Below are 23037 nucleotides of genomic sequence, written 5' to 3' on the forward strand. Positions count from 1 at the left end.
CATGTCAGGAAAATGCCTTCAGATGAATGCCATTGAAGAAAGCATTCAGCCTTACTATTCATTTCTTCAGTTGTGTTCTATCCTTGAGATATACAGATCCAGACAACGTCCTAACAAACCTTTAGCTATGGCATCATGAAAAGCAGTGTTATATTTAAGGACTTGAGTCATTGATTTCTCTTTTGCACGTCCCCATCGCTCACTGATAGTAGGTCTATTGCAGATGAGCCAAAAGTCTTCCCTAAATTGTAATTCACCCTTGCAAGATTACATGGACATGGAGAGGAAAATGAAGAGGAAGATGCCATAAGGTGAAATTCACTTGTGTCCAGAAAGCCAGCCCAAGACCTGTGTACCACTTAGGTTTTTTTTATGAAAGCTTCAATGTGGGACTGAACAGGTGTGCTCTGGCCTTATGCTGACTTTCTGAATGGGTTGCCATCATGTTTCCTTTCACACAGGTCTGTTTCTGTTTATTTCTAGAAGAAAATATTCTTGAGATTAGCTTTAAGTGTTGTATACACATAATTACAAATATTATTGGAAAGTGACAAAAGTCTTTTAAAAAAAAAAAGTCTAGCTCAGTTATTTATTAGCACTTTCCCAGAGTACAGTGTCAGCACAGACAATATTTGAAATGAATGTTGTATTTGATTAGACTGATTGATTGTTCTCACCGCTGAGGATTTAGCATTCATTAGTCATACTAACCAGTCATTAGTACTGCCTTTATCAGCAAGCAAAGAATAAACAGAAATTCTAATAAAAATTCATCACAGTGAATGTACTCCATACCTAAGCAAGTTTTATGACTGTCAGTGTATTAGATTAGCTGTTATAACATTGGCAGCATAAAAGTTTCTGTTATAAAAAGTTTAAAATCCTTTAATGGTTGTTTACTTTGAATCTAGACACTTTTAAATTTAAGTAGGCTAAACAGATAATCTCTCAAATCCAACATAATAAAGTGCTAATAGTTATTTTTTACCTACTGATATATTTGTATGGGATCCCTTTTAGCTATTAGACTTGTGGTTTCCTAAGCAAGTTGTACTAACCTGATTTATCAGAAATAATCTCTATGGGAGAGAAATCAAAATCCTGCATCAGAGGTTTTCAACCAAACAGCAAACGTATTCTGGTATATACAAAAAAAGTACAAAAATGGAGACCATGTTTACATTTAACTGATTTCACTCTCATATGTCCATTTTAACTTTACTTTAATATCATGGTAAGTGCTCCAAAGAAATAAGCACTTTCACTGCCTTTAATTTACATGCGTTCAGTGTATTTATCCTTATTTCTCTAGTAATTTTTTTAATGTATAATTATTTTTTAATCTTTGTAATTTTTTTACAGGAGCCCCTGAATGTTATTGATCCTGGTTTGATGGACCTAAATGGTCAAAATGAAGATGCATTAGAATGGGATGAAACTGATATAAGTCATAAGCTGATTAGCATTAATGAAGAATTAAATGAACTTGATCAAGAACAAAAGCAGGATCATCCAAAACAGAAATCTGCTTCAGAAGAATGTGGTAGTAATGACTTGAATCAAGAAGAACGTATGAGTGATCATGAAACTCCTCTGTATTGTTCCAGCATTACATCACCTCCTAGCCCTCACATTTACCAAGTGTATAGCCTCCACAATGTAGAGTTATCAGGAAAAAAACATATACCTCTCTTGCAAAAGACTTCAAACTTCCCCAGTGTAACACAGTCTAATATTTTAAATAAAAGCCTTAAGGACTCCCCACTTTCCTCTACCAAATCTCTGCCAGACCTAATAGGCAGGACCACTTTGGCAAAACCATTCAATTATATGTACCATAGTGGAAATATAAGCAGACATTCTGAGAGTGAAAGCAGAATAGTCAGTGAAGGTGATACAGAAACTTCAAACAATTCTGAAATTTTTTTGTTAAATGATATTGAAGGAACCGAGAGTAATCCTGAAATTGGGCCTCTGGAAGTCCATATGAGTGACACAGTTGATGTGATAAAACAAAAAATTAAACAAGAAGAAGAGGACCATATTACACTTTCAAATAATTGTCACTCAACTTCTTCTGCATGTTGTGCAAGTGGAAAAGAGGGAGATCTAAATGGTGCTACCCAACATACCTCTGATTGTTTGGAAGAAGAATTACAAGGAAAACATGATGTGTTTACATTTTATGATTACTCTTACCTCCAAGGCGCCAAACTCAAATTGCCAGTGATGATGAAACAATCACAAACTGACAAAGCATGTACAGAGGGAACTTTACTTCATGGTTTTTATTTTGATAAAATACCCTGTAAAGCTGAACATCAATCTGCAGAGTTACACCCAGATGAGTTTATGCATGAACTTACTTTGGCAAGTGTCTCCAGAGAATCAGATCCCACTTCTTGCAAATCTGTGGAGAGTGCTAGGAAATTAACTGATATACAGAATGCAAAACAGGTTTCACCTTTATCGCATAGCTCTTCATTAGAATCTCTTTCTGTGGCAGGTGATTTGTTTGGCTCAAGTATTTTTAAAGCTGGCGATGGTCTTCAGAGAAGCACATCTTTGGAAAGCTGGTTGACTTCATACAAAAGCAATGAAGATCTTTTTAGTCATCATGGCTCAGGAGACATAAGTGCAAGCAGTGATTCTGTTGGAGAACTCAGCAAAAGGACATTAGACCTCCTGAATCGTTTAGAGAATATCCAGAGCCCTTTAGATCAAAAGATAAAGCGCAGCATTTCCGATATCACACTCCAAAGTAGCTCACAAAAAATGTCATTAGCGGGACAGTTAGCACTAGATATTGCATCCTCAATCAACGAAGATTCAGCTGCTTCTCTCACTGAACTCAGCAGCAGTGAGGACCTTTCTCTTTGCTCTGAGGACATCGTATTGCACAGAAATAAAGTGCCAGATTCAAATGCATCATTTAGGAAACATCTTAATCGGTCAGTAGCTGATGAGAGTGATGTCAATGTCAGCATGATTGTTAATGTCTCCTGCACGTCTGCTTGCACTGATGATGAAGATGACAGTGATTTGCTTTCAAGTTCTACCCTGACCTTGACAGAGGAGGAGCTGGGCATCAAAGATGAAGATGATGACTCCAGTATTGCAACTGATGAGGATATTTATGAAGAGTGCAATTTAATTTCTGGACTTGATTACATAAAGAATGAACTCCAGACTTGGATTAGACCAAAATATTCTTTGACAAGGGAGAAGAGAAGATGCAACCTCAGTGACAAAATTCAGTGCAGTAAAGATGTAAGTAGCAATGAGACATCAAAAGCAATAGATACATTGAGCACTGAAACAGTTTTGAATGGTTCAGTATATAAGCTACCAGAAAATAATGGCAACAGTAAAAACTTATCAGATGGTCATGAACTGGAGCCAAAAAGTCAGACTAAAAAGGATAGTTCTCAGGCTGCTAAAGATCAGTTTGTGGATGACATAGAGAATGGAAATGTTGAAAATACTCCAGACAGTCAAAAGGAAGAGCTTATTAGAACTTCATCCACTCCCAAAAATCTTGGCTTACTTGATGGTAAGGGACCTGAAAACGAAAGTTGCATCTGCGAAGCATTTACAGATAGTTCAGATGATTCACATATGGATGGTAAAGAGACTGTTGAACCATCAAATATATCCACAAGTCTTCTACAAGAATGTCAAAATCATCTTCAATCTGACGATCATTGCATTGCGTATACTCCCACTAGAAAGCCTTGTATGGAGCCAGTGTCCGAAATGAGAGGTATAGATACACAAGATACTTCTTTACTAAAATATTTACCTAATGATCAGCAAAGCAGAACAAGCACTATTGAAAAACCTACTGATTGTTGTGCAGCTTTTGAACCAAATGAAGCACAGGAGAACACCTCAGCGCGTGGTAGTGATTCATGTTGCAACTGTGAATCTGTTGCTTTCGATAAAAGAAATGTGGACGATTGCTCAGTGCACAGCTTTGTGATGGAGATAATTGACATGGCATCAACAGCCTTGAAGAGTAAGTCACAGCCTGAATGTGAGACAGCCACTCCTACTTCATTAACACAGATCAAGGAAAAAGTAATGGAACATTCTCACCGGCCCATACAACTAAGAAAGGGGGATTTTTATTCTTATCTTTCTCTCTCCTCTCATGATAGTGACTGTGGGGAGGTAACCAAATACATAGAGGAAAAGAGCAGTACTCCAGTGCCCCTGGACTTTGCAGATGAGAGAGAAAACATTGAATGTTTTTTTGAGGCCTGTCCCGAGGAAGAGCGAGTTGAGCAGCAGCCACATTTCTCTTACACTCCCCCTGAAGGATCTCTGGCATCAGGCAAAGTCCTAGAATTATTGGCTGAACCTAAAACTTCTGCTAAATGTAGTAGCTTTTCTTTCTTAAGTAATGACATTGAAGTAAATGTGCCCAATCCTGCCAACCGAAAGGAATCAAACAATCTAAAAAATATTACTGATGATTCACTGACTTTGGACAGCCATAATGAAGGCTTGGACATGAATTCTCTGAAGTTTAGCACTAAACAAAGAAGTACAGGAAAGTCACTTGGAACTGCGAAGTCTAAAGGAAGTATTGCTGCTTCTGCAAAGGCTTCAGCTATAGGATTTCAGTTAAAGCCAGACCACTGGAAAGATAAGGACGTATTGCACCAGGACACTAAAACACTTACTTGTGAAGAAAAACTCCTGAATCTTCACACTGAGAGGCACATAAATATGCACAGATAGAATGTAACCCTCCCGCGCACACCCATTATCTCATAAACAGGTATGTACTATACAGTATGGCTTTGCATATGACTTATTTTTATATGATTGTATAGTGAAAGAGTATGAATCACCATCCAGGACTTTTGTTTTATGATAGCACCATGCTTTATATATATTTGACTGATCACAATCCATCCCCAGTTTACACACCTCTGGTCAACTAATGCATTCGAGACACTGGTTTTGCCCCTGGTTGTTGCATGGACTGAAGCTCCACTCCTGTGGAACACACAAAATCCATTTCAGAGTGGTAGCCATGTTAGTCTGTATCAGCAAAAAGAATGAGGAGTACTTGTGGCACCTTAGAGACTAACAAATTTATTTGAGCATAAGCTTTCGTGGGCTAAAACCCACTTCATCGGATGCATGCAGGGGAAAATACCGTAGGACGATATATATATACACAGACCACACCACACAATCCATTGTCTACAGCCAAGCTCTAAAATACAACTGCATTTGCTCCAACCCCTCAGACAGAGACAAACACCGACAAGATCTCTATCAAGCATTCTTACAACTACAATACCCACCTGCTGAAGTGAAGAAACAGATTGACAGAGCCAGAAGTCACCTACTACAGGACAGGCCCAACAAAGACATGAAACAATGGGTGTTGCCATACCAACTATAATGAGAGTAATCAGTTAAAGTGAGCTATTATCAGCAGAGAAAAAAAAACCTTCTGTAGTGATAATCAGGATGGCCCATTTCCAACAGTTGACAAGAAGGTGTGAGTAACAGTAGGGGGAAAAATAAGCATGGGGAAATAGTTTTACTTTGTGTAATGACCCATCCACTCCCCGTCTTTAGTCAAGCCTAATTTAATGGTGTCAAGTTTGCAAATTAATTCCAACTCAACAGTTTCTCATTGGAGTCTGTTTTTGAAGGTTTTTTTGTTGTAGTATTGCGACTTTTAGGTCTGTAGTCAAGTGACCGGGGAGAGTGAAGTGTTCTCCGACTGGTTTTTGAATGTTATAATTCTTGACGTCTGATTTGTGTCCACTTATTCTTTTACGTAGAGACTGTCTGGTTTCGCCAATGTACATGGCAGAGGGGCATTGCTGGCACATGATGGCATATGTCACATCGGTAGATGTGCAGGTGAACGAGCCTTTGATAGTGTGGCTAATTTGATTAAATCCTATGATGGTGTTCCCTGAATAGATATGTGGACACAGTTGGCAACGGGCTTTGTTGCAAGGAAAGGTTCCTGGGTTTGTGTTTTTGTTGTGTGGTGTGTGGTTGCTGGTGAGCATCTGCTTCAGGTTGGGGGGCTGTCTGTAAGCAAGGACTGGCCTGTCTCCCAAGATCTGCAAGAGTGAGGGATGGTCCTGAAGGACAGGTTGTAGATCCTTGATGATGCGCTGGAGATGTTTTAGTTGGGGCTGAAGGTGATGGCTAGTGGTGTTCTGTTACTTTCTTTGTTGGGCCTGTCCTGTAGTAGGTGACATCTGGGTACTCTTCTGGCTCTGTCAATCTGTTTCTTCACTTCAGCAGGTGGATATTGTGGTTGTAAGAATGCTTGATAGAGATCTTGTAGGTGTTTGTCTCTGTCTGAGGGGTTGGAGCAAATGCGGTTGTATCTGTAGACAATGGATCATGTGGTGTGGTCTGGATGAAAGCTGGAGGCATGTAGGTAGGCATAGTGGTCAATAGGTTTCTGGTATAGGGTCGTGTTTATGTGACCATCGCTTAATAGCACCAGAGTGTCCAGGAAGTGGATCTCTTGTGTGGACTGGTCCAGGCTGAGGTTGATGGTGGGATGGAAATTGTTGAAATCATGGTGGAATTCCTCAAGGGCTTCTTTTCCATGGGTCCAGATGATGAAGATGTCATCAATGTAGCGCAAGTAGAGTAGGGGTGTTAGGGGACCAGAGCTAAGGAAGCGTCGTTCAACTGTTGGAAATGGGCCATTCTGATTATCACTACAAAAGGTTTTTTTTTTGTTTTTGTTTTTTTCTCCTGCTGATAATAGCTCACCTTAACTGGTTACTCTCATTATAGTGGGTATGGAAACACCAATTTTTTCATGTTCTCTGTGTATATATATATCTTCCTACTGTATTTTCCACTGCATGCATCCGATGAAGTGGGTTTTAGCCCACGAAAGTTTGTGCTCAAATAAACTTGTTAGTCGCTCAGGTGCCACGAGTACTCCTTTTCACAAAATCCATTGGAGTCAAACTTCTGTTCTGCTGAGTATGGGAATTCCATAGGGTTGATATTCCCAGGTAGCTTCCATTCTCCCTCTTATGCTGCTGAGCTGTCCAGCCTTGTAGAAGCTGTCTCTACCCAGGGACACCCCTTTCTCCGCTCTTCTCCATAGTCAGCTGGTCTTCTGCCATAATCACCGACCCTCTGTTTGCCAGACTTCTGATTTTCCAAATGTTTTGGGTATCCCATGAAGCCTTCATAATATCAGTGCTCTACTGTGTTTCCAAATAATCTTGTGAAAGCAAACCCCTGGGATAGTGGCTAACCAGATTAAATGGAGAGGTATTAATTTATCTGTTAATGTCTATATCCTATGATTCTGGATTTAAACCTGCTAAGCAATTATGAAGAAAAAGGAATGACAGGCCAAATGATTAGTGTTACCAAAATAAGAAAACTTTACCATAAGGGTTATTGCAAATGCAAGACTAAGGTTGTACAGTAAAGACACAAACGTAGAGGAAGGTGAAAAGTAAAGGCTATAATAGCAATCTTAATTGCTCCTTTCTGGTATATTTTGGAACATAAGTAGTAGAGATGAGCCTAAGATGAGAAGTTTGGCTCCAATCTTTGCCAAAGTTTGAAGGAGTTCAGATCGGGTTTTCTGGCTCACATAAATCTCTAATGAAAAGAAATATTCAACGGCATATTTAGCCAGAAAAACAGAGATAGAAAACAGCATATGGCCCAGCTGCTTTGCACCTCCCCACTAATCCAAAGTGGCGTTAGAGCCAGCATAGGTGGCTAGGCAAGAATCACATTAGTGCAGAGGGATCTTCCAACAGTTTACAGCCAGCATAGCGGCACCTATGCCACACTCAGCCCAGCTGCATGTGCAGGGGGTGTGACTGGGAGAAAGGAAGTGTGATCAGGGTTTTCTTACCCTTCATGGGTCCCTGGCTGCCATATTGACCTCTTGAGGTCTTTGGTACACAATGACCTAGAATTGGGGGACTGCCAACTCCACCTTCGCATCCCCATTTCTGAGCTGTGTCATGTGCTCCTCAGATGTATCAAAGGAATTGGGCCTATAAATACAAAATGAGATTGTTGTTTTTGGAAGTGTAACTTTTGCATTTCCTGAGCTAATATGACATTACTATCGTTTTTGTCTCTACTTGTATGATTCTCCGTATGCACACATATACTTGTGCATCTGCTAAAACTTTATTATTTCAGCAACAATTATCTGACACATCCCAAATGATATTTTCATAAGCAAACTATGGAAATATGGTCTCGTTGAAATTACTGTAAGGATGGGGCTAAACTGGTTGAAAGCTCACACTCAGAGTAGTTATCAGTGGTTCTCTGTCAATCTGGGGGGACATATCTAGTGGAGTCTTGCAGGGGTCAGTCTTGGGTCCTCTATTATTCAATATTTTCCTTAATGACTTGGATAATGGACTAGAGAGTGTGCTTGTAAAATTTGCGGATGACACCAAGCATGGGAGGGGTTGCTAGCACTTTGGAGGACAGGATTAGAATTTAAAATGACCTTGACAAATTGGAATATTGGTCTGAATTCAACAAGATGAACGTAAATAAAAACAAGTGTGAAGTACTACAGTTAGTAAGAAAAAAATCAAAGGCACAGATCCAAAATGGGGAATAACTGGCTAGGTAGTGGTACTGCTGAAAAGGATCTGGGGTTATAGTGGATCACAAATTGAATAGAAGTCAACAGTGGGAATGCAGTTGCAAAAAAGTCTAATATCATTCTGGGGTGTATTAACAGGAGACTTAGTATGCAAGATATGGGAGGTAATTGTCCTGCTTTATTTAGCACTGGTGAGGCTTCAGCTGGAGTACTATGTCCTGTTCTGGGTGCCACACTGTAAGACAGAATCTTTGGAGAGAGTCCAGAGGACAGCAACAAAAATGATAAAAAGTTTAGAAAACCTGACCTATCGAGAAAGATTTAAAAAATGGGCATATTTAGTCTTGAGAAAAGAAGACTGGGGGCGGACCTGATAGTCTTCAAATATGCTAAGGGCTGTTATAAAGAGGACTGTGATCAGTTGTGCTGAATGTCTTCTGTAGGTAGAACAAGAAGTAGTCAGCTTAAACTGCAGCAAGGGAGGTTTAGGTTAGAGATTAGCAAAAGCTTTGTGACTATATGGATAGTTAAACTCTGGAATAGGCTTCCAAGGGAGATTGAGGAACCCGCACATTGGAGGTTTTTAAGAACATGTTGGACAAACACCTGTCAGGGATGGTCTATATATAGATGGTCCTGCCTTAGTGCAGGGGGCTAGACTAGATGACCTCTCTAAGGCCTTGTCTACACTACGAAATTAGGTCGAATTTATAGAAGTCGGTTTTGTAGAAAGTGTTTTTATACAGTCGATTGTGTGTGTCCCCACAGAAATGCTCTAAGTGCATGTAGTCGGCGGAGTGTGTCCACAGTACCAAGGCAACCATCGACTTCCGGAGCGTTGCACTGTGGGTAGCTATCCCACAGTTCCCGCAGTCTCTGCCACTGTCATAAATATAAAGGGAAGGGTAAACCCCTTTAAAATCCCTCCTGGCCAGAGGAAACCTCCTCTCACCTGTAAAGGGTTAAGAAGCTAAAGGTAACCTCGCTGGCACCTGACCAATGAGGAGACAAGATACTTTCAAAAGCTGGGAGGACGGAGAGAAACAAAGGGTCTGTGTCTCTATCTTTATGCTGTTTCTGCCGGGGATAGACCAGGAATGGAGTCTTAGAACTTTTAGTAAGTAATCTAGCTAGGTATGCGTTAGATTATAATTTCTTTAAATGGCTGAGAAAAGAATTGTGCTGAATAGAATAACTATTTCTGTCTGTGTATCTTTTTGTAACTTAAGGTTTTGCCTAGAGGGGTTCTCTATGTTTTGAATCTAATTACCCTGTAAGGTATCTACCATCCTGATTTTACAGAGGTGATTTCTTTACTTCTATTTACTTCTATTTCTATTAAAAGTCTTCTTGTAAGAAAACTGAATGCTTTTTCATTGTTCTCAGATCCAAGGGTTTGAGTCTGTAGTCACCTATGCAAATTGGTGAGGCTTTTTATCCAACATTTCCCAGGAAAGGGGGGGTGCAAGTGTTGGGAGGATTGTTCATTGTTCTTAAGATCCAAGGGTCTGGGTCTGTAGTCACCTAGGCAAATTGGTGAGGCTTTTTACCAAACCTTGTCCAGGAAGTGGGGTGCAAGGTTTTGGGAAGTATTTTGGGGGGAAAGACGTTTCCAAACAGCTCTTCCCCAGTAACCAGTATTTGTTTGGTGGTGGTAGCGGCCAGTCCAAGGACAAAGGGTGGAATATTTTGTACCTTGGGGAAGTTTTGACCTAAGCTGGTAAAGATAAGCTTAGGAGGTTTTTCATGCAGGTCCCCACATCTGTACCCTAGCATTCAGAGTGGGGAAGGAACCTTGACAGCCCCCCATTTGAATTCTGGGTAGAAATCCCAGTGCCTGATGGGGCTAAAACATTGTCGCGGTGGTTCTGGGTACATATCATCAGGCCCCTCCGTGAAAGCAAGGGCAGACAATCATTTTGAGCCTTTTTTCTTGAGTTACCTGTGCAGACGCCATACCACGGCAAGCATGGAGCCCGCTCAGCTCACTGTCACCGTACTTCTCCTGGGTGCTGGCAGACACGGTACTGCATTGCTACACAGCAGCAGTTTATTGCCTTTTGGCAGCAGACAGTGCAGTATGACTGGTAGCCATCGTCGACATAGTCCTGGGTGCTCTTTTAACAGACCTCGATGAGGTCAAGGGCGCCTGGGCAAACATGGGAGTGACTCAGCCAGGTCATTTCCCTTTTAAGTTTAGTCTCATGGCGATTCAATCCTACCGGCAGTGCACTGTCTTTTAATCTGAAGCCAGCAGAAGACGATGGCCAGTCGTCATCCTACACCGTCTTCTGCCGAGCACCCAGGTGATGATGATGGCTAGTGGTCGTACTGCACAGTCTGCTGCCAGCAAGATGTATAAAGATAGATGAAGTGGATCAAAACAAGAAATAGACCAGATTTGTTTTGTATTCATTTTCTCCTCCCTCCCTCTGTGAAATCAATAGTCTGCTAAACCCAGTTTTGAGTTCTATCCTTGAGGTTTTGAGTTCTATCCTTGAGGGGGCCATTCTGTTTCTCGCAAAGCCACCCCCTTTGTTGATTTTAATTCCCTGTAAGCCAGGTTGTCAGTCGCCCCTCCCTCTGCCAGAGCAATGGCAAACAATCGTTTCGCGCCCTTTTCCCTGGATTGCCCGAGCAGGAGCAGATGCCATAGCACAGCAAGCACGGAGCCCGTTCAGCTCACCCCTGCAATTATGACCATTGTAAACACCTCGCGCATTATCATGCAGTGTATGCAGAATCAGCACCTGAAAAACCAGGCGGGGAGGTGACGGCAGCGCGGTGATGAGGACATGGACACACTTTTCTCTAAAACCGCATTCCCCCGCAATTTGGAGATCATGGTGTTAATGGAGCGGGCTCATGCCATGGAACGCCGATTCTGGGCCCAGGAAACAAGCACAGACTGGTGGGACCGCATAGTGTTGCAGGTCTGGGACGATTCCCAGTGGCTGCGAAACTTTCGCATGCGTAAGGGCACTTTCATGGAACTTTGTGACTTGCTTTCCCCTGCCCTGAAGCGCATGAATACCAGGATGAGAGCAGCCCTCACAGTTGAGAAGCGAGTGGCGATAGCCCTGTGGAAGCTTGCAACGCCAGACAGCTACCGGTCAGTTGGGAATCAATTTGGAGTGGGCAAATCTACTGTGGGGGCTGCTGTGATGCAAGTAGCTCACGCAATCAAAGATCTGCTGATATCAAGGGTAGTGACCCTGGGAAATGTGCAGGTCATAGTGGATGGCTTTGCTGCAATGGGATTCCCTAACTGTGGTGGGGCTATAGACGGAACCCATATCCCTATCTTGGGACCGGACCACCAGGGCAGCTAGTACATAAACCACAAGGGGTACTTTTCAATAGTGCTGCAAGCCCTGGTGGATCACAAGGGACGTTTCACCAACATCAACGTGGGATGGCTGGGAAAGGTTCATGACGCTCGCGTCTTCAGGAACTCTGGTCTGTTTAAACGGCTGCAGGAAGGGATTTACTTCCCAGACCAGAAAATAACTGTTGGGGATGTTGAAATGCCAATAGTTATCCTTGGGTACCCAGCGTACCCCTTAATGCCCTGGCTCATGAAGCCGTACACAGGCACCCCGGACAGTAGTCAGGAGCTGTTCAACTATAGGCTGAGCAAGTGCAGAATGGTGGCAGAATGTGCATTTGGACGTTTAAAGGGTTGCTGGCGCAGTTTACTGACTCGCTCAGACCTCAGCGAAACCAATATTCCCATTGTTATTGCTGCTTGCTGTGCGCTCCACAATCTCTGTGAGAGTACGGGGGAGACGTTTATGGCGGGGTGGGAGGTTGATGCAAATCGCCTGGCTGCTGAATACGCACAGCCAGACACCAGGGCAATTAGAAGAGCACAGCAGGAAACGGTGCGCATCAGAGAAGCTTTGAAAACCAGTTTCATGGCTGGCCAGGGTACCGTGTGACACTTCTGTTTGTTTCTCCTTGATGAAAACCGGCCCCCTTGGTTGACTCTAATTCCCTGTAAGCCACCCGCCCTCCCCCCTTTGATCACAGCTTGCTTGCCAAGGAAATAAAGTCACTATCATTTAAAAAACATGTATTCTTTATTAATTGATTATAAAAATAGGGAGATAACTCACAAGGTAGCCCGGGTGGGGTGTGGGAGGAGGGTAGGAGGGAAGGAAAAGGCCACTTTAAAACTTGTTGAATGCCAGCCTTCTGTTGCTTGGGCTGTCCACTGGGGTGGAGTGGTTGGGTTCCCGGAGCCTCCCACCCTGCGTTCTTGGGCGTCTGGGTGAGGAGGCTATGGAACTTGGGGAGGAGGGAGGGCAGTTAAGCAGGGGCTGAAGCGGCAGTCTGTGATCCTGTTGCCGTTCATGAACCTCCACCAGACGACGGAGCATGTCCGTTTTATCCCACAGTAGCCCCAGAGTTTCCTCATGCCTCCTCTGATCTTCCTGCCACTACCTCTCCTCACATTCATCTGCCACCGTCCTGTATTCTGCTGTTGTGTCCCTCCACACAGCTCTGTCAGTGCCGGACGACTGCATAAGCTCAGAGAACACGTCATCATGCGTGTGTTTTTTTTTTGCCGCCTTATCTGAGATAGCCTCTGGGATGGAGGAGGGAGGCTTGGAGGAGGGAGGCTTGAAGGAGGGAGGCTTGATGGAGGAGGGAGGCTTGCAGCTGCTGGAGGAAAAAAAGAGAGTGAAGTATTGAAAAAGATACATTTTACAGAACAATGGCTATACTCTTTCACGGTGAACAACACTATTCACATTACATAGCACATGAGATTTTGGTAGAAGGTCGCATTTTGCATCTTATATTGAGTGCCTGTGGCTTTGGTGTTAGAGATCACACACGCAGTGCCAGGCAACAGAATTCGGCTTGCAGGCGGCCATGGTAAGCCATAGTCTTTCGGCTTCTGCAACCTTCATAACAGCAGCCTCCTCCTTTCCCATACCAAGCAAAGCCTGTTGAGTTGGCCATTTACTGCTGCAGTTTTCCTGTTAACGAGCAGCAGCAGAAACCAAACTAACCCTCTCCCCCCATCCAATTCTCTGGGATGATTGCTTTTCCCCTCCTCCCACCGCGTGGCTGGTATCAGGGAAGATCCCTGCTAGCCAAACGCGAACAGCTCAGTGCCAATGGCCCCCCCTTCCACCGTGTGGCTAACTGCGGGGAGGATTTCTTTTCAGCCACAGGCAAACAGCGCAGTAGGAACGGCCACCTCTGAATGTCCCCTTAATAAAAATTCCCCTATTTCAACCAGGTTACCATGAACGATATCACTCTCCTGAGGATAACACAGAGAGATAAAGAACGGATGTTGCTTGAATGCCAGCAAACACCGGGACCATACACTGCCAGGCCTTGTCATGCAATGGTACCAGATTACTTGCTACTAGCATGGCGTGGTAAAGCGTCCTAACATAGAGGACAGAATAAGGCTGCTCTCCCCAGAAACCTTCTGCAAAGGCTTTTAGTGTACCTCCAGGAGAGCTTCATGGAGATGTCCCTGGAAGATTTCTGCTCCATCCCCAGACACATTAACAGACTTTTCTAGTAGCAGTACTGGCCACGAATGCATCCCAAGTCCTCAGGGCTACTTAATCATTAAAAAACGCTTGATTTTATAACATGTATTATATTTTAAAAGGTACACTCACCAGAGGTCCCTTCTCCGGCTTGATTGGGTTGGGAGGGTATTTCAGTCAGGGTGATAAAAAGATCCTGGCTGTTGGGGAAAACGGTGTGCTGTGTGCTCTCCCCAAGTTCATCCTCCTCCTCATCTTCCTCATCTGCAAAATCCTCAGCCATGGAGGAGAGTATCTCATCCTCAGAGTCCACGGACGGGGTGAGGTAGTGATGGCGGCCCCCCTAGAATTGCATGCAGTTCAGCGTAGAAGCGGTATGTCCGGGGCTCTGTCCTGGAGCGTCAGTTTGATTCTTTGGTTTTCTGGTACACTTGTCTGAGCTCCTTAAGTTTCACGCGACACTGTGTTGCATCTCTGAGGCGGCTTCTTTCCCTCATGGCTTCTGAGATTTTTTGAAATGTTTTGGCATTTCGTCTTTTGGAACGTAGTTCTGATAGCATGGATTCCTCTCCCCATACAGTGATCAGATCCAGTACCTCCCGTTCGGTCCATGCTGGAGCTCGTTTTTGATTCTGGGATTGCATGGTCACCTGTGCTGATGAGCTCTGCATGGTCACCTGTGCTGATGAGCTTGCCTGGCCAAACAGGAAATGAGATTCAAAAGTTCCCGGGGCTTTTTCTGTACACCTGGCCAGTGCATCCGAGTTCAGAGTGCTGTCCAGAGCGGTCACAATGGTGCACTGTGGGATAGCTCCCGGAGGCAAATACCTTCGAATTGCGTCCACCTAACCCTAATTCGAAATGGCGATGCTGATTTCAGCGCTAATCCCCTTGTTGGGGAGGAATACAGAAATTGGTTTTAAGAGCCCTTTATGTCGAAAAAATGGCTTCGTTGTGTGGATGGGTGCAGGGTTAATTCGGATTTAATGCTGCTAAATCCGACATAAACTCGCAGTGTAGACCAGGCCTTAGTCCCTTTCAGCCCTATATTTCTGTCATTCTGTGATCTTTATCCTGACACTTTCCTTTGCACGTATGCGTGTATAATGTTGCATTATATTGGAATAGTGACATCAGAGGAAAGATGCTTGAACAGTTTTTGGGTCTTCACGACCTGACAATTGCCAATTAAGCTCATACTTAAATGAAACCTTAATACACATCTACTGGCTTAGTTACACCATCCACATCAAAATCACTGGATAAGCAGCTGAAATTCAACTGGGAAATTACAAAAGAGATGGATTAGAGTATACGATCAAGTGCCTATATTCTGAGGACTATGTATATATGGAAGTATCTATATGAAAAGTGAGATGAGGACAAAAGGCTCAAGTTTGTAAGTTTATACAGCAGATGTAAAGTAAATTTGAATTAATCTTGTGTTAGATTTCATCACTTATTTATTATATTAACCTGAGAAACAGAATTACCATAGTGTGTGGTGACTGGCCTGTTCTTCTTGCCCTCATTCTTTCACTAATAAGGATAGTAATATAACTTTGCACTTCAATAGTGCTTTTCATCTGAGAATCTCAAAGCACTGCACAAACTTGCCATCCACTGTTACAGACATTACAGTTACTTACATGGTAGCAAGCTGTGTTTTCATTAATACTAGGTTATGGCAACATACAGTTAATCAGGCCTGAGGACCAGAATTGAGTATAAAGAATAGAGATATTTATACACCCTCATGCAATGCAGTGAAAGGAAATGCTGAGAATGTACATGATGGTTTGATGGAGTCAAAGCATAATTTTTATTTTGCCTTAAGGTTACAGGCTTTTTTAAATAATAAAAAGCCCTTTTTATTACATGCCACTCTTTATTTAAGAAACTATTTATTGTTTGTTAGATGTTATATAGTATTGTTTCTATTAAAATTACACATAGATTTTATTATGCCTAGCTGCAATGCTGGGTATGTACCTCAAGTAAGTAAAAAGATGAAAATCCATGCTGCCACATAGGAGATCTGTGTTTCACTGAAGTCTGAATTCCCGGGGAATGAATTACAGAAGCAATCTACCCTAATTTGTTAACTTATTCAAATAACAGTTATTATACTTAACTATGCTAAAGATTATCTTTTTGGTGGCAGATTGTTTATTTTTTGATGAGCCTAATTACTGATTTTCTAAAGGTAATTTACATTTATTACTAATACATCTTTTAAAATGTGACAGATAAATGTTGTTCCCATAAGTATATTATGAAAAAAGTTACTATTTAAAAACACATTATTTAATTTGAAAGATAAATGGCAAACACCATTATTTTTTTCCTGTAGCACCTGTGCTGTAAGCTCATTAAAATGTGTAATTCCAAGTGTAGCTGCAATACTAACAGAAAAATAATCTATAAACTCTAAACTCTAAAAATATACTCAGAATGCAAAGCTGACAAAAGGCCTACTTACTAATGTAGCTTGGCTAATTTTATCTTCTTTCAGGGCTATGTTTGCCTTGGTTGTAGAAGAGGATAAAAGCTACAGTGGAGAAAATATATTTTCTACCAAATGTATCTAAATTGCAATCTTGTTCTTTATCAGTTTGCTGTAAAACTGACCATTAAGGGAAAGTAACAGCAATTCTATAACCAGCTTCAAAAATACTTCTATCAGAACTGATTATTCTACTATATAAGCCAATATACAGCAGAGGTGCTCAGAAAGCGATACTGATTTTGTTTCTCAAGGAGGTGACAGCTTGAAAGAACAGCCTTCCTGCATATAAGATCATGCAATCTTTTGCTGTCACTATGACCCATGACTCACCAATGGAATCAGGATTCGTAGTCATATATTCAGGGTGTGCAGGGATCAATCCATTACAGGACCTTATGTGATGTTCCTAGAGTCTTTTCTGGAAAATGCATTAGATTTCTGTGTGCGATCTGTTATGGTCACACGTAAGTCAGAAAAAATATTTCCTTCCTTTTATATAGAACATACAATTTAAATTTCCCATACATTGGAAAAAAAATTATTACTTGGTCTTAAGAAAAATGAACTGGTTTTATCCCACAATCCTGCAGCAGGAGTTAAAATATCCTGCAACTGACTGTAGCCAGGAGGAACCTAGAGGGAAAGGATGATCCTGAGACTAAAGCACAAGATTGCTAGTCAGACAATCTGGCTGCTATTCCAAGCTCTGCCATGGACTTTTTGTATGGCCTTGAGCAGATCACTCAATCTCTTTCTGCCTCAGTTTCTTTAACAATGAAATACCGGGGATAATAGTTGAAGGGGGGGAGTTCTGAGGCTTAAATCATTTACCAAAAACTGTTTTGAGATCCACGGATAGAATGTGATATCTAAATGCAAAGTATTAGTAGTTATGTAATTCTATGAAAAAAACAGTATTCAAGGCCAGTGGAATACAGACACTAACCTATAATAATTTAAATATAAAAAAATTAGACTGCAGGAATTAACTAAGCCTTTTCTGACCGTTTGTCTTTGCAGATTTAATAGGGCACTGGAAACAACAGTGCTTCTTTACCTTTGTTTACAACATAGTCATGATACGTTATTTCAGTATAGCAGAAGATTCCACCGGAGGACTTATTTAAAAACTTAATAATACCTAGATGGTAGAAATAGCTACTTTATATTATCATCTGTGGATGTTTTGATTTTGGAAAACAGGTACTGTCCAACAGGGAGACTTTTCTTACTATAGATCTGATTAAAACCCATGCCAAAGTTTTTAAAGAGCAAATGTGATATCTTCATTATTATGCATGTTGGTTTTGCACTGATTTCTAAACATACTGTTGCACTTTTCACTATTTTCATGTAATGTACTTTTTCTATAAAAATAGAGGGGTCAGTTACAGCAAATAAGATCAAAGGAGAAGGTAACTGGATAGATCCAGATATTTCTACTTAATTTGGAAGGCATATAATGCATGTCTGGAGTGCCTCCTAGGAAATGCCTAAGAGATGTACTTTGCACTAATCTTTTAGCTGTTATTCCGACATAATCCTCATCATAAGCCTCTGCTCTTTGATGAATAGTTTAACCCTAAACTCCAAGCTGGATAAATTCCATAGTATGAAAATGTAACTCATTACTGGTGCCAGAAATGTCCAAATAGTTCTGTGATACCCCTCTTTGCCTTTTATATTAAAATGTCATTGTATAGACATACATAAATTATGTGTCTCAGTTAAATACTGTGTATCCCTTTTTGTTGTTTGGCTGTGGCAGATCCATATTTTGTTATTGATCGGAGCACCTTTGAGTGTGCTGAAGGTAAGTTCACAGGTAAGTATAAGGACAGGATCCAGGGAAAAGGTCAGACTTGATGATTTCCCTTGTTTGTTTTGAAACGACGTCCTTAAAAAAATCAATGAGTTTTCTGCAATCAATACAAAGACATTTTTTACTCTAACTTAAACTTAGGCATTTAAAAATCATTGTTCACACACTGTGTGCCAGTGCATTTGAAGGCTTTGGCATGTAATTGTATAATGGCTCTCTTCAGTTGTTCTGGAAGAGCTTGTGTTTTGCACAAAACTGTATTTTATGTAACATACTTTCACTTCTTTTTTTTCATTTCCTTTTAGAAACTTGGCTGCTGTTCAGGTGCAGGTTCATCCTGTTAACCCTGGGATGACCTCCAATGCCATTGCATCATTCACTGCCTCTCGTTACACTGACTCCCAAGATAAATTTTCTTTCCAAATGTGATTTGTCCATGTTTGTTTTCTGATCAGCCTACATATGCTGGTCCTAATTCAGTAATCATTTTGTAGTGTAGCAAAGCCATTTGCTTTCATGTGGATTCCCCTCCCAAGCTACCTCTAACTACCTACCCTTCCTAAACTGAATGCTTCTGTAGTAAGTGAGCTGTAGCTCACGAAAGCTTATGCTCAAATAAATTTGTTCGTCTCTAAGGTGCCACAAGTCCTCCTTTTCTTTCTGTAGTACTTATCACCCGTTACATTCTTTAAAGTTTTGCAATTCCACAAATTCATCATGATCAGTCTGATTCATCTTTACAGAGCTGTACCGGTCAGTACTCTCTTATTTCATGTATCAAATTTAATATATATGTATAATGCATATAATATATATATATGTATAATGCATATGTTTGTTGAAACTAGTTTGTGTTTAAAATTACAATTTTATTTGATTGCAGCAAAAGAAAAAGTCATTAGTCCTCCTAATTCAATACATCTAAAAGTTAAGCAATTAAAATCAATGCCATTTATTTCATTTTAAAATTTAATCTATGCAACACTTCAAGAAACAACTACATGGTGTTGTATATTAGGAACTGTTGACATTCTACTGAATTAAGTACAACATTTTGGGGTTTTATGCTTCTTGAGGTGGTAAAGGGAAAAAAGTTTTTTAAAAAAGTGTGCCTTGCTGTATTTCTTATACCATTTATTAAAAAGCTGCTTTCAGAGTAAAATTATGTTGGTTTCAAAGGAGGAAATAGCAAGGTTAAGATATGTGAATAATTTCTGTATATATGTATAACCAAGTACAAACATTGATGTATAATAACAGTATAAAATGCTTTCATGTTTGTGATGTCCAGTGATGTTGAACATATAAGCCTTAAAACCATTAGATTGCATGATAATTAGAATTGGCATAATAAACATCGTTTATTGGGGAAAAAAAGCAAAATTGGTTATCTGTTTTACCCACGTTCAAAGAAAAAATACTGCATCAAAATACAGAAAAGGTATTGTTTGCAATATTTCGTAGAGTCTAGAGTTTCCATATCAGTTAAGAGGTTTGGGCTACATGGCTACAAAGTAAAGGTCATGCAGACTAAGGAGTTTCAAAAATCTTTCTCGTCACACATGGAAATGCAAATATTCAGAAAGATTAATCTAGTAAACTGCAACACCAGTTCCCAGAGGACAAGTATACATATTTTAAACCTTTATTTCTTTATTATTAACAGTTTGATGTTGGATGTTAGGACACTTTCTGTCTCTTAAAATTTCATTCATTTACATAGTCCCATTGAATGAGCTTTGTATATATTTAGATAAGCACTTTTTCAGTTAGGCTGTTTGAATGATTTAGATTATGTACATTTTAAATGTTTTTATCTTGTTCTAAAACTATATTGGGTGGCTGAAACAATGCTGAAAGCTCTATCTAGTATCTCTGCAAAAATGACTCTTTTCTAAAAATCTCTCTTGTAAATGGAGGCTACATTTAATAGGCCAGAAACTGGGCCTGCTATTTTCTATTTTATCTGTTTAAATACATATACTTTCTATTATGTACATGGGGGATTATTTTAAACAAATATTTAAAATAATATTGGTTTTCTTAATAAAATCAATCAATCCAATCAATCAGTTAAATAAAATGCTAGTGGCCTAGCCAGAATCTAGAAGACGACCTAAAATATCTCATTGGCATATCCATGTAATAGTGGAGGAACTGGTAAGAAAACTTTCCTGTTTTAAGCTACCAAAGGCATATTTTCACTTATAATGGTGAGAAAAACATGTAGGTCCTGACTCTTATCTCCACTAAGTCCCCTTTAAAAGGCCAAAGCAATGTAAAAGAGCCTTAGTGTAGATGAGAATGAAGCCCTTAAAAATTTGAGAAAAATTCCTTGCAATTGCCTTTTTGAATCTATGACGTGTTCTCCACTTGCATATTCTCACTGTTAAGTCCAGAATTGTGTTTAAGTTAAACCCAAGCCACACTGAAGGTCTGAATCACTCTTTACAGAATATTGGAAAATGCCAAATAATTTCTAGGTGCAATTTCTCATAAAAATCACACAGAGTTTAGCCAGTCTATTTTTTTTAATTAAAATTATGAATTTTTAGTGATTTATCATGGTTAATTTTTACATGGGAAAGGAGTTTTGAAATATATCTTGGTCTGTCTTAGCACTTTGTTTTTAAGCTAACTCACTTTGACTGCAATCATATCTTGATGATGAGAACAGAACTTGTAAGTTAGAGGCTTTTCATGTCTGTCAGCTCAGCCAACAAACTGTAAGGCTATGTGGCTCAATCCTGAGAGGTGGAGAACACCTTGACTTAACTACTGTTTGAAGAACTATATTATTTGATCTCAGGAGACAAAGTACAGTATCATTTTTATAACTGTGATTCAAGGCCATTCATTATCAAATATTCTTCACTAGCATGGTTATAAGCTCTATATTTTCTTATTTTTCTTCTCACAGAGAGCATATTGGATTTTGATGTCAATATAAATTGATTTCTGAAAGAAAACAAATCTCTGGCATCCCTGATACAGCATTCACTCATGTCATATAAAAGCCATATGCTTAGAGCCAAATTATGTCTAGCGGTTGGAAACAGTTATAATGCCTGCTCCGTGAAAGAGTAGCAAAAGTGGCATTAATATAGCTCGTATCCTGTCTAACACCAACCCATACACAGCCCCCTCACATTCTATTTCTATTGGGTAAAAATCACCTATGGTGCAGGAGACTTTCACAAATCCGTTGGCCCACTTAAGGGGGTGCATGGAGTTTTTGCCTATGCACTCTCCATACGCTGAAGAAAGGGTCCGAAGACTGTCTGCACATAAACTATAAGAAAGGCCGCAACAGGGGAAGGCCAAGGGAAGAGCCACAAATGTATATGTCCGCAGAACCAGCTCTGCTATTCCAACTCAGAGGCTGGAATAGCTTCTGCAGGTAGTGAGGAGGCAGCCCAGCAGCTCATGCCCTGCAACTTGGATTTTGTCTCCTTAAGCACCTCACATTCCACCTGCCTAGAGTCTGAATAGTCTGGCTTTATGCAGAGAGAATGAATGGCACCACTAAGAAGATGTGCTCTATCAGAGCAGCTGTATATACATACACGTGGACATAAACTTTGCATCATATCCCTGACCCCACTGGTCACATGATGTTGTGCCTTTCTGTCAGATAAGTCAAAGAAGGCCATGTGGAATAGTGTCTTTTTATAGGATGAAGAATCCAGGTGGCAAACTCCACTCTGTGCTTCTACTGCTAACCATAGTTTTCCTCATGTAGAGGTGCATGTACTCAGAGAGCCAGAATCTGGACCCTCAACTGCTGTTTGAATTTTCAACATTAAATTCACACTGATGTCGTAGACCTTGATGTGATACACATGTTTAATCTAGTCCATATATTGAAAATTATGAAATGCCTGTGTCAGAAAATAAAAAGCCTCACAAACCTGGAGAGTCATGAAAAGTAGTCCCCACAAACTACTAATCTAAACTTTCAAAATACTGTCAAGGTTATAAGCAGCACACATAGTCTATATTGTACTATTACGCACTAAGATAGGGATAGGCTTCCATCCCTGTGCCTGGGAGTTCATAGAATCATAGAATATCAGGGTTGGAAGGGACCTCAGGAGGTCATCTAGTCCAACCGCCTGCTCAAAGTTACCTGCACATATACCATTAAGAACTGAGTGCATACCTATTCCACAGTCCTTAATCGATGGCCCTGATTGACACTTAATTCAAATCTCCACTGAAGTCCTTAGTGTTAGACTGTAAAAGAGGACAGACTTTTTCCTACTAACTCTACTTTACAAATCTCACATAGTAGTATAAATGTTCACAACACTGTTCCCGTTGTTTGTTTCACAGTAAACGAAAATGTGCAGACACTTTCATTTGGATTGTGCCTCAATCTTTTTCCTTCAGAATGATGGACAGGAGTAGATTAATAGATGTCGAGGCTAGACAGAGACAATTTGATCATCTAGTCTGACCTCCTGTATAGCACAGCCCAAGGAATTTCACCCAGTTACTCCTGCAATGAGCCCAATAACTTGTGTTTGACTAAAGCTTATCTTCTAGAAAGGCATCCAGTCTTGATTTAAGGTATCAAGAA

At 40.6% G+C, this 23037-nt stretch overlaps 1 protein-coding gene across 3 annotated transcripts in view; it reads left to right on the forward strand.

The window, feature by feature from the left end:
* Positions 1–19820, forward strand: part of AKAP6 (A-kinase anchoring protein 6) — a 405063-nt gene extending 385243 nt beyond the window's left edge. For all 3 annotated transcript variants that reach the window (XM_073348987.1, XM_073348985.1, XM_073348986.1), the window contains exons 13-14: positions 1363–4786; positions 18761–19820. In XM_073348987.1, the coding sequence (XP_073205088.1) occupies positions 1363–4746 (3384 nt within the window). In that variant the 3' untranslated portion in view covers positions 4747–4786; positions 18761–19820. The remainder of the gene's footprint in view (positions 1–1362; positions 4787–18760) is intronic.
* The last annotated feature ends 3217 nt before the right edge of the window (positions 19821–23037 follow it).

Source organism: Lepidochelys kempii, chromosome 6, assembly GCF_965140265.1.
Source record: "Lepidochelys kempii isolate rLepKem1 chromosome 6, rLepKem1.hap2, whole genome shotgun sequence".
In the NCBI taxonomy this organism is placed as follows: Eukaryota; Metazoa; Chordata; order Testudines; family Cheloniidae; genus Lepidochelys; species Lepidochelys kempii.